This window comes from Sinocyclocheilus grahami, unplaced genomic scaffold (assembly GCF_001515645.1).
Source record: "Sinocyclocheilus grahami isolate Dianchi unplaced genomic scaffold, SAMN03320097.WGS_v1.1 scaffold1625.1, whole genome shotgun sequence".
NCBI classification, from domain to species: Eukaryota; Metazoa; Chordata; class Actinopteri; order Cypriniformes; family Cyprinidae; genus Sinocyclocheilus; species Sinocyclocheilus grahami.
The window spans coordinates 132,062-146,431 of record NW_015506804.1 but is presented as its reverse complement, the minus strand read 5'-3'; the positions used below and the strand labels follow the sequence as shown (position 1 = coordinate 146,431).

Below are 14,370 nucleotides of genomic sequence, written 5' to 3'. Positions count from 1 at the left end.
TCCATCCATCTATCAGTCTGTCCATCCATCCATCAGTCTATCCGTTCATCCATTTTTCTTTCCATCCATCCGTCCATCCATCCATCCATCCATCCGTCCACCTATCTTTCCATCCATCCGTCCACCTATCTTTCCATCCATCCATCCGTTCGTTCACCTATCTTTTCATCCATCCATCCATCAGTCTATCCATCTATCCGTCCATCCACCTTTTGTTTAATCCATCCATCAGTCTGTCCATCCATCCACCTATCTTTCCATCCATCCATCCATCCACCTATCTTTCCATCCATCCATCCATCCGTCCACCTTTCTTTTCATCCATCTATCTGTCCATCCACCTTTTGTTCCATGCATCCACCTATCTTTCCATCCATCAGTCTGTCCATCCATCTATCTTTTCATCCATCCATCAGTCTATCCATCTATCCGTTCATCCACCTATTGTTCCATCCATCCACCTTTCTTTCCATCCATCTATCAGTCTGTCCATCCATCTATCTTTTCATCCATCCATCAGTCTATCCATCTATCCGTTCATCCACCTATTGTTCCATCCATCCACCTTTCTTTCCATCCATCTATCAGTCTGTCCATCCATCCATCCATCCACCTATCTTTCCATCCATCCATCAAAGTGATTGTGATATATTCTCCTCTATAGTATATTTTTTTGATCAGTTTATACTCTCATTCAGTCATTTGGCTACATTTCACTCCAGCAGCAGGCGTGTGAGTGTATAGTGTGCGCTGCACTGAGTGCCGTTCCCGTCTGACACTGTTGGATGGAGATCAGATGTGTGTAAACACGCAGATGTGTTTGCCTGTGTGTGAAGATACACTTGTGCGTGTGTGTATTTTCATGGTTGGTTTGACAGCGGCCGTCAGGGTCTCTCTATCTGTCCCATGAAACACAGGACCACTGACTAATGGATGGATGTGTCCCAAAATTAATTAGCCTGACTAATGTAGTGTGTACTTAATGCCACTGCCGCCTTTGATTTATGACGGGCCAAATGCACAAACACTGTATGAAATGGAGCTTTATTGTGTAAGAATGAATTAACACACATACACACACACACACACAGACGGCTGCGAGGTCTCTATCCACCACAGATTCTGCCATGTGTGCATGTACACAAGCGCATATGGACAAACACACAAGCCAGACCACACACACACACACACACACACACACACACACACACACACACTCAACAATACAGAGATACAAGATGCAAAGAACTGTCTTTTTCATGTTTACTTAAGAACCCACCCAGAACACACTAGTAACATGATAAAAATCTCTCAAAACATAGCAACCACATAGCAACACCCACAATAACCTAGCATCATGGCAAATGCTGTCATGGGTAAACAAGTAATCACACTAAAAAAAAGCATTTTTGTAATAATAATAATAACTTTAGAAGAACAAACACACACAGGAGAATGTTAACACACACACACTTACGTCAGTCTAAATGGGCACACATTGCTGAATTTTGTGACCCTAACCCTAAGTTAATTATAATGACTACAGACTAACCTAAACCCTATTAAAATGTGTATTATTATTAAATATGTATTTTCATTAACATAACAAACATAATATACAACAACATAACATAACACAAAACATAACGTAACGTAACATAAAATGTTTTTCTGTTGTGGAAGATCACAGACATCCCTAACCCCAATCCTAAAACAACATAAAACATAACATGACACATAAAATAACAAAACTTAAAACATATCATAACAAAACATAACAAAAAAAATAACAGAACAAAACATTAGGTATACAGAACAATTCATAACAACATAACAAAACATAATGAAACATAACAACATAAAACAATGTAACCTAACACAAAACATAACAATACGTAACATAACATAAAAGGTAACAATGTAACATAAAACATAACATAACACAAAACAAAACGTAACATAAACCATAATGAAATGTAACATAACAAAACATAACATAGCACAAAATATAACAATGTAACGTAACACAAAACAAGGTAACATAAAACGTAACGTAACTTATAAGAAAACAGCATAACGTAACATAACATAAAATGTAATGAAATGTAACATAAATCATAACATAGCACAAAACATTATGTAACATAACATAACAACATAACAAAATGTAACGTAACATAACAAAACAGCATAACGTAACATAACATAAAGTAATGTAACAAAACATAAACATACCGTAACATAACAAAACATAACGGAACAAAACAAAGTAACATAAAACGTAACAGAACAAAACATAATGTAGCGTACCGTAACACAAAACAACGTAGCATAACCAAATGTAACGTAACATAACAAAACAACAAGGTAACATAACATAAAACAATGTAATGTAACAAAACATAACGTAACATAAAACGTAACATAACATAACTTAACATAACAAAGTAATGTAACATAAAACATAACAGCACAAAACATAATGTAACATAACATAACGTAACAAAACAACGTAGCATAACAAAATGTAACATAAAACAATGAAATGTAACAAAATATAACATAGCACAAAATATAACAATGTAACATAAAATGTAACGCAAGACAAAACAAGGTAACATAAAACATAACGTAACTTATAACAAAACAGCATAACGTAACATAACATAAAACGTAATGAAATGTAACAAATCATAACATAGCACAAAACATTATGTAACATAACATAACAACAAAATGTAATGTAACGTAACATAAAACAACATAACGTAACATAACATATAACGTAACATAAAACATAACGTAATGTAACAAAACATAAACATACCGTAACATAACAAAACATAACGTAACAAAACAAAGTAACATAAAACGTAACATAACTTAACATAACAAAGTAAAGTAACATAAAACATAACAGCACAAAACATAATGTAACGTAACGTAACACAAAACAACGTAGCATAACCAAATGTAATGTAACGTAACATAACAAAACAACATAACGTAACATAACAAAGCATAACATAATGTAACAAAACAAACATACCGTAACATAACAAAACATCAAACGTAACATAACTTATAATAACAAAGTAATGTAACATAAAACATAACAGCACAATACATAATGTAACATAACATAACACAAAACAACGTAGCATAACAAAATGTAATGTAACATAACATAACAACATAACGTAACAAAACATAACGTAATGTAACAAAACATAAACATACCGTAACATAACAAAGTAACATAAAATAGGGATGCACCGATATGAAAATTTTGGCCGATACCGATAACGTAACATAACTTAACGTAACAAAGTAATGTAACATAAAAAATAACAGCACAAAACATAATGTAACGTAACGTAACACAAAACAACGTAGCATAACCAAATGTAACGTAACATAACAAAACAACGTAATGTAACAAAACAAACATACCGTAACATAACAAAACATAAAACGTAACATAACTTATAATAACAAAGTAATGTAACATAAAACATAACAGCACAATACATAATGTAACATAACATAACACAAAACAACGCAGCATAACAAAATGTAATGTAACATAACATAACATAATAAATAACATAACAGAATATTGCACTCACACACACACACAGAGTTTTATTTTCTCTATTTCCGTGTAAAAACAAACTGATCTGACACTGGCGTGAGGCCATCAATTAGAAAGCTTTTCAAATGTTGAAAAATGAAAGTTTTATGAGCCTTTGACTGCTCATTAATGAGCAGTTTACATCAGTCATGTACAGCCAAGCCTCGTTCGCGGCCCCACCTTTAATTTCATGCTGCTCAGCCCTCAGAAAGACGAGGACAAAAGAACGAGAGATTGATGTCTACATGTGCCGCCCCGCGCAGGAGCCCAGCGCCGCAGATAGGGGGCGCCGGAGCGAGTGCGTCCTCCCATCAACCAGCCAATACACTCCAATTAAAAGCAGCACAAGATATGTCACGAGCTCCGTAGATCAAGTCAGTAATTAACCCGCCCGTCGGCCCCTATCAATCCTGAGATTGGAACGGCCACCATTTTCCCACAAATTAAATTTACATTCTATTAAGTTTAATTAGGAGGGATTTTAAATATACTGGAGTCCAGGCACACGGCCGCGCCACTGTCACCACACAAACTGATTCACTACCGGCAGAGCCCTGAGGTCCCATCACATCACATCCCAGCATGCACCTCTGTGCCACAGCGGGGTCGAACGGAGCCCACGGCACACAGGTGGTCACATGTGACACGGATTTTGGCATATTCGCATACTTTCAACCTCATCAAAAGAAAATACACTGCAAAAAACAAACAAAACACTCGTTTTCTTTATACCTTGAGTATAGGTTAAGTAGAAATCGATATTTAATATACATTAAAGTACTGTATAGTATCTTTAAAATGTCTTAAATTATAATATGTAGAAATAAATATATAGTTAAAACTATAAATAAATATATACTTAACATATGATATATAGCATAGTGTATATAGTATGTTCAAGGATATATTTATACCAGTTTATTTTTAAAGATAGTGTAACTATATATTGATTTATACATTCTAAAATAAAAAAACATACTTAAATATACTACACATAAAAATATTATTAAATAGTTTGATGAAAAAAAGTAAAATATATACCTAAAATATCAGAGTATAAACAAATATAAATATGTATTTAATATATAAGTATGTACAGCATTGTTTAGCATAACATGTATACATTTATAGTTAAACTACCTTTAAGTATAAACTAGTATAAATATATGCATTTTTATAAGATATTTTAGGAATATATTTATACTTTTATAATTATTATATTTTTATACTTAAAGGTGCTATATATACTAAGATGTTTAAAGTATAAAATATCTTAAAAAGTATTCTTTAAGTATAAATATATAAATGCATGTAGTGTTTTTAAGTATAAAATATCTTTAAACAAGTGAAAGAATCAGTCAGAAAAAATACATTCAATTAAAGTCTGAATATCTTATTCAGTGTTGCTACTACATACTATGCATTTAGATATTTGCATTATTAAATATGGTGCACAAGCAGAAGCACAATCATTGTAGAGTTTCATCAGATGCACATTTAAATAAACTGGTGTGAATTAGTGTGCACTAGTGTAAATCAATCTCTAGTTAAACTGCAGGGAAAAATCAATACAGCGGCGCGATCTGAGTTGAGCTCGGACCCAACACTAATTGTGTGGCTGACGTTAATTGTCATTAAAGTGTTGAACTAGTTCCTCACTGCCAGACCAACACACACACACACACACACGACACACGACACACACACACACACACACGACACACGACACACACACACACGACACACCGACACACACACACTCACTCACTCAAGGCTATCTTGTTTATGTGCTTTACACCATCATTGCTGCACACTTTACTGCACACACACACCCCTCTAAATCAGACGTCTATAAGAGCGACGGGTCTATTTTAACGAGCTCTGGCCGGTGATGACATCAGAGCGCAAGCATTCAGAAACAGGTGAAACACAACTCACATAAACCAGCTTTACTAGGCCAGAGTCTGTCTGCGTGTGTGTGTGCGTGTGTGTGTGTGTGAGACTAGAGTCTGTCTGTGTGTGTGTGTGTGTGTGTGTGTTCAGAGGTCACATTTACTGACCACACACACACACACACACACACACGTCAGCATCTCAATGATCCTCTTGCAGGTAATGAATTGTACTGTAGTGTTTCCATCGAGAGCAGCATATAAACCCCGACTGGGAAAAGGGTTTCAAAACTAAACACATTGTTAAAATAAAACTATTATTTACATGCATCGCAAGTGCATTTTTACAGATGAAAACGCTATTGAAGTAAAACAATTAATCCAGCAGATAAGTATATTAGACGTCAGCCTTAAATGAACCTGTAGGTCAGAAAAACACTGCAAAAAAAGTCAATGAATTCTTAAAACAAATACATTAAAAAAAAGATCTTTTTTTAGATCAGTAATATTTTTTAACGTTTTTAAAATAAGTCTCTTCTGCTCACAAAGGCTGCATTTATTTGATCAAAAAATTGTGAAATATTATTACAATTTAAATGATCTGTTTTCTGTGTGAATCTCTGTTAAAGTGTAATTTATTCCTGTGATGCGCAGCTGTATTTTCAGCATCATTACTCCAGTCTTCAGTGTCACATGATCTTCAGAAATCAGTATAATATGCTGATCTGCTGCTCAACAAACATTTCTGATTATTATCAATGTTGAAAACAGTTGTGCTGCACAATATTTTGTATTTTTCAGGATTCACAGGATTTATATATATATATAAAACGTTCTTTTGAACTATATATATATATATATATATTATGTACAGTGGGTATAGAAAATAATCAGCACCCTTTAAAATAATCACATTTTGTTGCTTTGCAGCCTGAATTTTTTTATCCAGCTGTATTTACTCAGTGCTACTTATAACATCCAAGTGAAAGATAAAACACCAACATGTCAGAAAAATAAATAAATAAATAAAAAAACAGAATCACTGAGTTGGAAAAATCCCCTTCTCAAAATGGCACACCAAGACATTTGGCTTTCAGCTGTGATCAGCCGTGCTCATTTTGACCAGCTCAGTGAAGTCTGTTATTAAGAAGTGGAAGGTGTTGGGTAAATACAGCAACTCTGAAGCAGCTGCAGGAGTTTATGACAAAGAGTGCGCATTGTGTGCAGGTGACAACAATATCACAGATCCTCCACTAACGTGGCTTGTGTGGAAAAAAGCCGCTCCTCAAGAAATCCACATGCAGTCAGACTGAGCTTTGAAAAACACACCTGGAAGACTCCGAGGCAGATGAGACGAAAACTGAATTAATCGACCTCTACGCCAAACGATACGTCGTCTTCCGCTTTGACTTGGATGTTATAAGTAGCACTGAGTAAATACAGCTGGATAAAACACAAACCGTGCTGTCTTCATTCAGGCTGCAGAGCAACACAATCTGATTATTTTAAAGGAAACGGATTCTTTTCTAAACCCACTGTATTAGCTTTATTACTTAGTATTTCAAAAGTTTGAGTTTTACAAGATAACGCATTACCGAAAACACAAGAACACACTCCGTCTCATTTAAGAGCGGAAAAACACTTAATATCACAAGTTCCCGGTTAGCCTTGTCATTTCATTTATACAGTGTTACAAATCAACATGTGCCTTCTATAATATCTGACACATCGACTTAAAAATAAAAAGTTGAGGCTTGTTTATGACAACTAATACAAACCATGAACCTGATGGATGAACGGATGCACAGACAGAAAACAAACTGGTGCACAAGGGATTGTGGGTGATATTAGCCGAACCCTGTGCACAGACACACACAATAATCAAACGATTTGAAATGCATTATGATTTGTGGCTTTTCATTTTACAGCTCAAGCAGCAATTCAACAACGCCTCCTCCCTGCCACACACAGAACCTGATTGAGAACAATGAGCTGGTTTACAGCCCTCACATATATCACTCATTAGGGCCCTCAGGGGCCCAGCTGTGTTTGCCGAGCGGCCCTCCAGCAGCATTGTTATGTGAGGAGGCTCTTCTCACACTCATTGTGTGCTAATGACGCCTTTAAACACAAGTGAGGGCCCTTCAGAGACACATGACGCAATAAAAGCTTCACGTTTAGACCACCTCACTGTGCTGTGACTTTCATCGGTCGGATCAAATGATGAGTAAAGATGATGTGCGTTTCATATTTCATCTGGTTCATTCATCACTCTGGAAATGGAAGGTCAAGTCGAGCACAATGCATTGTGGGATACAGCGTCTAGTGCTGCATTTGTGCATTCTATAATATTATAGTTTCAGATTGGATTTTTACATTTTCTGTTTCACTTACATTTTGGTTAAAGTTTCAGTCATTTTAGTTTGTTTTTGTTTTTAAAATTTTTTTGTGTCATTTTTAGTTTTCACGCTAATTTTAAAGTTTTCGTTTAAAGTGCTTTATCTTCTTTTTTTGTTTCTGTTTTTATTATTATTTAATATAAATGGGAAATGTTGCCTTGGCAACTGGTTGAAATAAAAGGGTTTTTTAATATTTTATTTCAGTTAATGTTTATTTTGCTTAAATAAATAAAAAATAAATACTTTTAATGAAATGTAGCATTTTAAAACAATTAAATATATAACTGCATTTACAAAATATTTTTTATTAAATATATAAAATTATTACTATTATATAATTATTATTTACTTCCTATTGTAGTGGAAAATCATTGTGGGAAATGTTTTAACTTACTGTAAGGTATTGCATTAGGTCACACAAGTACTGCATGCAGTGAGCTTCAGCAATAGTGTGTGAACATGGCCAGAGTGTGAGTGTGTTTGTGTGAGACACTGAGAGCGTCTGACTGACCTCGATGACCTGCTTGGAGTCCAACCTGAAGTTGAAGTCGCCGAAGATGAAGTACGGCAGCCGCTCGAAGCGCTGATCCGTGATCCTGCGGAGAGATTGAGACACACTGGGTCACTGGTGATCATCAGTGCAGGAGCCCCACCTAGTGGACGAGTGAGTGACGGATGATTGACAGCTGACCTGCTGATGTCACTCATCCACTGGTGAGGGTTTGTGGGTGTTTTATCTGCTGATTGGTCGATCCAGTTACTCTCTGCGCTCACAGCAAGATTCATGAAGTGCAGAACTCAAGATTCACGCACCTGCAGGTCTCAGCAACCTCTTAAAAATGCACCTTAAAGGAGGGATAATTAACTCCGCATAGCAAATAATTTACTTGAGCGAGTGATGAAGAATTAGGCCGAGCGTGTGTGTGTGTGTGTGTATATATGTGTGTGTGTGTGTGAGAGAGAGTGTGTGTGTGTGTGTAAGAGAGTGAGTGTGTGTGTGTGTGTGAGAGTGAGAGAGCGAGTGTGTGTGTGTGTGTGAGAGAGAGAGTGTGTGTGTGTGTGCGTGCGTGAGAGAGAGTGAGTGAGTGAGTGTGTGTGTGTGTGTGTGAGAGAGTGAGTGTGTGTGTGTGTGTGTGTGGATTAATGTAAGGAGGATGCTGGGCCGGCTAATCGTTAGGATAAATCTCAGCTCACTCCCAACACCTAATAACAATGTATTTATGGCCCTGTAAAAGAGAAGCCTCTCCGCGCTCATAAAACACACACTTTAACATCTCTGACACTTCCCTGGAACTCAAACTCACGTGCCGTGACTCCAGATCGACTCGACATAAGCTCAAACCAGCTACAGACTGACTGGAGACACATACACTGATGATGATCAATAGATCTGATGCCTTCGGTTCCTGCAAACCTACAGCATCTCTGTGCGGCTCACAGCCAAAAAATGTTTTGTTTTTGTTTATATATATCTATAATATTTATCGTTACTTAATATAAATATAAATGTATTATTAATTAAATTCCTTTCTAATCAATTATTGTGTGTTTATACACACACACACACACACATATATATATATATATATGAGTGGCAATCAAAAATTACAGATTTATAAAAATTATTATTTTAATTAAATTAATGCACTATATTTTAGTTCGAGAATTGTATTTTTAGGGGATATTATTTTACTAAATTAAATTTATGGAATAGTTATGATCTATTTATTAACTTTTAACCACAGACTTAAGTTTGGTCTCCTTAAAGAGAACACTTTAGATTTTTGCAGGTTGTTGCTGAAGTGGAAAAAATTTAAAAAGTGAAAGAAAAAAAAGAAGAAAAAAAAAGTTTATTATTATGAAAAATGTTTCCAAAAATTAAAAAATATATATATTTTTTAAATGAAATATATATTTTCCGAGACATGTTTTACTCTAAAAATCAAAGCCATAAATCTAAACAAGTTGTGTTCCGAATTTGAGGTTGATATAAAAAAAAAGTCAGATTTTGTTTGGCTGCAGTACCACACGCTTCCACTAGATGAAATTCGCTTGCCGTTCGCTTCCAATGCAATCATTTTTGAACATGAACAACACAAGTGTGGCTATTTTTTTCAGAACCTCTCAAATCATGTCCATTTGATAGATTATGATAAAAAAAACACAACTAAATGCAAAAAATGACCGAAGAGCACCAAAGGGTTAAAAAAACAACAACAGCTCAGACAGAGAGAGAGAGAGAGAGAGAAGGAGAGAGACAGCACTGTGCATAAAGTGAGTGTGGAATGAGAGTGGTTTGAGCGTCTCTCTCTCTCTCTCTCTCTCTCTGTGTGTGCGGGCGGGCGAGCGAGGGCAGCTTTATCTCAGTAACAGGCGTGTCTAATGCACTAGCTGCCGGGTTTTGTCCTCAGCCCCGAGTCATGAGCAGCGGGTCAGAAGGTAACGCTCTGTTTACACGCTCATTTCCTAAAGCTCTCGCGGTGGGCCCTGACTTTCAGCCCGGCCCCTGGGGGCCCCAGAGTCACGCATTAAACACAGGGACGTCAGGTGGGGGTCGAGAGACATTCAGACACACTGTAACAGAGACACAGATACTCTAAAACACTTTAATGAATGCCATGCTTTTACAGGTGGCATCATGTCCAAAATAACTACGATTAGATGTGACACTGCAGGACCCTTTCACACCAGACAGGAAAAAATCACCTAGCAACCATCCAGAACACCCTAGCAACTTCATCCATATTATATATCCACTATAATATCATTATTTATTTATATGTAATATTTATTCAACATAATTATATTTACATTATTCATATAAAATATATTATTATTATTATTATTATTCTTTAATTTATTATTTTAATTGCATTTTTAATTCTGTAAAACACAAAATTTAACAAAGAAAATATATTTTGTGTCTGTAGTGAAATGTATATTTTTCAAATATCATTATTTATTTGTATTTATTATTTATTATACTTATAAATGTAAATAAATATGTACATTTACTTTTGTTTATTTCCATTTTACCATTTTTTTTTATTTTGTAAAAAAATATATACAAATAAGATATATTTTATGTCTGTAGTGATATGTACATTAAAATATGAATTTATATTTTATATATATATATATATATATATATATATATATAATATGAATATTTAAAATATGTATTTTTATTATAATATTTATACATTCGTATAAATAAAAATATTTGCATTTATATATAATTTTATTGTAACATTTTTAATTTAGTAAAACAATACACAAAAAAATGTAGAGTCTTTAGTACAATTTATATTTTTTTACATATATTATTTGTATTTATTATAATGTATCAATTTACACACACATATATATATATATACATACATATACATATATATATATATCATTTTTATATTTTACCATAAAGCATAAAGATATATGTGAAAACTTCAGTGTTATAGTTTGTCCAAAAGCTCTAGTAATGCACACGTTAACTGTGGTCCTTTCTGTCCAGACCGCTGTGTTTGTGTGTTGTTGGAGACACCAGTGAGGCTCACAAAGCTCCGCGCCGCACTAATGCAGCTTTTGTCCCGCACCGGTGGAGAATGCCGGGAGAATGTTAGCATTCCGGGGAATGTGCTCACTGACGGCCGGCTCAATGGACCACCGGAGGCCTCGGGAATGACCTCTGACCTTCAGAGTTGACCACCCTCTGACTGCTGGCCGATCACAACAATCCCTCGGAGCTGTCAGGTGTGTGTGTGTGTGTGTGTGTGTGTGAATGAGTGTGTGTGTGAGTGTGTGTGAGTGAGAGTGAGTGTGTGTGTTAGTGAGAGTGTGTGTATGTGTAAGTGTGTGTGTGTGTGTGTGTGTGTGTGTGTGCGCGTGTGAGTGAGTGAGTGAGTGAGTGAGTGTGTGTGTGTGTGAGTGAGTGAGTGTGTGTGTGTGTGTGTGTTGCGGGTGTATGAGTGTGGGGTGTGAAGGGGCCTGGCTGACTGATTAACCTTTGACCTCTGGGCCTCCCAGGGTGAGAAGGCAGCTAACAAAGTCAATGCTGATCGACACTAATACCTCCATTCAGCAGCGGCCACAAAAACAGCACAAATCACTCCCACACACATCCCAGCACCCCGCACCTCTACACACACATTCAGCTACACTCATTACGCTATTTAAATCAGTGATGTGAAGGTCACATGCTGATTACATATATATTTTTAAAGTTAATTCTTATTACCTATATGCATCCTGTTTGCTTTCATTATTTTACAAAAGCGCAGTGTTTTGTTGTTATTGTGAGTGCACACAAATAAATGTAGCGGCTTTACAGATTTGAAAGATGTATTACTCTTATCTGTATGACCAAACATTACGGAGTATTTTAAGAGCAAGTGAGCACACCGGTGCATCGATCTGTCCTGCAGTGAGCTACTGTTCAGCTTCCACAGAGACACATTTCTCTAGGTTATCATCAGATTGAGCGGCCATGTAAAGTTGCTAATACTTACATATTTCAGATGATGAGCCATATTTGTGGTGGATGAATTTTTGCGAGCGTTTGGAGGTCCTGCCGGATGTACTGTATTACTATAGACCAGCCGTTAACGACCTGCGTGACTTCGCAAATGTGGATTTTTTTTTCTGCGACTAAGAAAATTTTGGTCGACCGAGCATCTTCTGGTCGACTGACGATTAGTCGACTATTAGGGGGCAGCCCTACCATATATATATATAGAGAGAGAGAGAGAGAGAGAGAGAGAGAGAGAGAGAGAGGAGAAATTCAGTAAAGTAGACTTTAAACAAATCATTATATTATTAATTATATTTTTTGTGAAATTCAGTAAATAAAATAAACATAGTAAAGTCTAAAAAAAAAGTATAAATTAAACATGGTAAAGTGTAAAAAATAAAATAAAATAATAAATCCTGAGTACATCATTAAATGATACTGGAATTACATGTCTGTCAGCCGCTGGTTTCTAGATATCAGTATCAGCATCAGCCATTTAAACTTGTATCGGTCGAGCAACGCAATGTTTTCCCTAAAGATGTGCGTTCACAGATAAATATGTTCACTGGGACGGAGAAAAACACAAGCTGGAACTTCTTGTTCTGTGTTTCTTCGTTAAAAACATTCCACTTATTGACACGTTTAGTTTTACCGCTCTCTCTCTCTCTCTCTCAATTCAATTTAATTCAAATGAGCTTTATTGGCATGACTGTGGAACAGCACAATGTTGCCAAAGCAATAAAAAGCGAACAAGTTGTACAGGCATATAGATAGTAAAAGAAAAAATCTAAATAAAAAAAACACTACATATATTATCACATATAACAAAAAAAAACAAAAAACAATAGCAAATACTAAAAGGTAAAAAGGTAATTATTAATATATTACTATATTATATACTCTGTGTGTGAGAGTGTCTCTCTCTCTCTCTCTCTCTGTGTAGTTGCTAATACTTACATATTTCAGATGATGAGCCATATTTGTGGTGGATGAATTTTTGCGAGCGTTTGGAGGTCCTGCCGGATGTACTGTATTACTATAGACCAGCCGTTAACGACCTGCGTGACTTCGCAAATGTGGATTTTTTTTTCAGCGACTAAGAAAATTTTGGTCGACCGAGCATCTTCTGGTCGACTGACGATTAGTCGACTATTAGGGGGCAGCCCTACCATATATATATATAGAGAGAGAGAGAGAGAGAGAGAGAGAGAGAGAGAGAGAGAGGAGAAATTCAGTAAAGTAGACTTTAAACAAATCATTATATTATTAATTATATTTTTTGTGAAATTCAGTAAATAAAATAAACATAGTAAAGTCTAAAAAAAAAGTATAAATTAAACATGGTAAAGTGTAAAAAATAAAATAAAATAATAAATCCTGAGTACATCATTAAATGATACTGGAATTACATGTCTGTCAGCCGCTGGTTTCTAGATATCAGTATCAGCATCAGCCATTTAAACTTGTATCGGTCGAGCAACGCAATGTTTTCCCTAAAGATGTGCGTTCACAGATAAATATGTTCACTGGGACGGAGAAAAACACAAGCTGGAACTTCTTGTTCTGTGTTTCTTCGTTAAAAACATTCCACTTATTGACACGTTTAGTTTTACCGCTCTCTCTCTCTCTCTCTCAATTCAATTTAATTCAAATGAGCTTTATTGGCATGACTGTGGAACAGCACAATGTTGCCAAAGCAATAAAAAGCGAACAAGTTGTACAGGCATATAGATAGTAAAAGAAAAAATCTAAATAAAAAAAACACTACATATATTATCACATATAACAAAAAAAAACAAAAAACAATAGCAAATACTAAAAGGTAAAAAGGTAATTATTAATATATTACTATATTATATACTCTGTGTGTGAGAGTGTCTCTCTCTCTCTCTCTCTCTGTGTGTGTGTGTGTGTGTGTGAGTGTCTCTCTCTCTCTCT

At 35.5% G+C, this 14,370-nt stretch overlaps 1 protein-coding gene across 1 annotated transcript in view; it reads right to left on the bottom strand.

Moving 5' to 3' along the window:
• The window catches only part of inpp5a (inositol polyphosphate-5-phosphatase A), a 143,227-nt gene that overhangs the window by 77,879 nt on the left and 50,978 nt on the right, over nucleotides 1-14,370 (bottom strand). Inside the window, exon 8 of the mRNA XM_016257979.1 lies at nucleotides 8,437-8,521. Within this exon, the coding sequence (XP_016113465.1) occupies nucleotides 8,437-8,521 (85 nt within the window). The remainder of the gene's footprint in view (nucleotides 1-8,436; nucleotides 8,522-14,370) is intronic.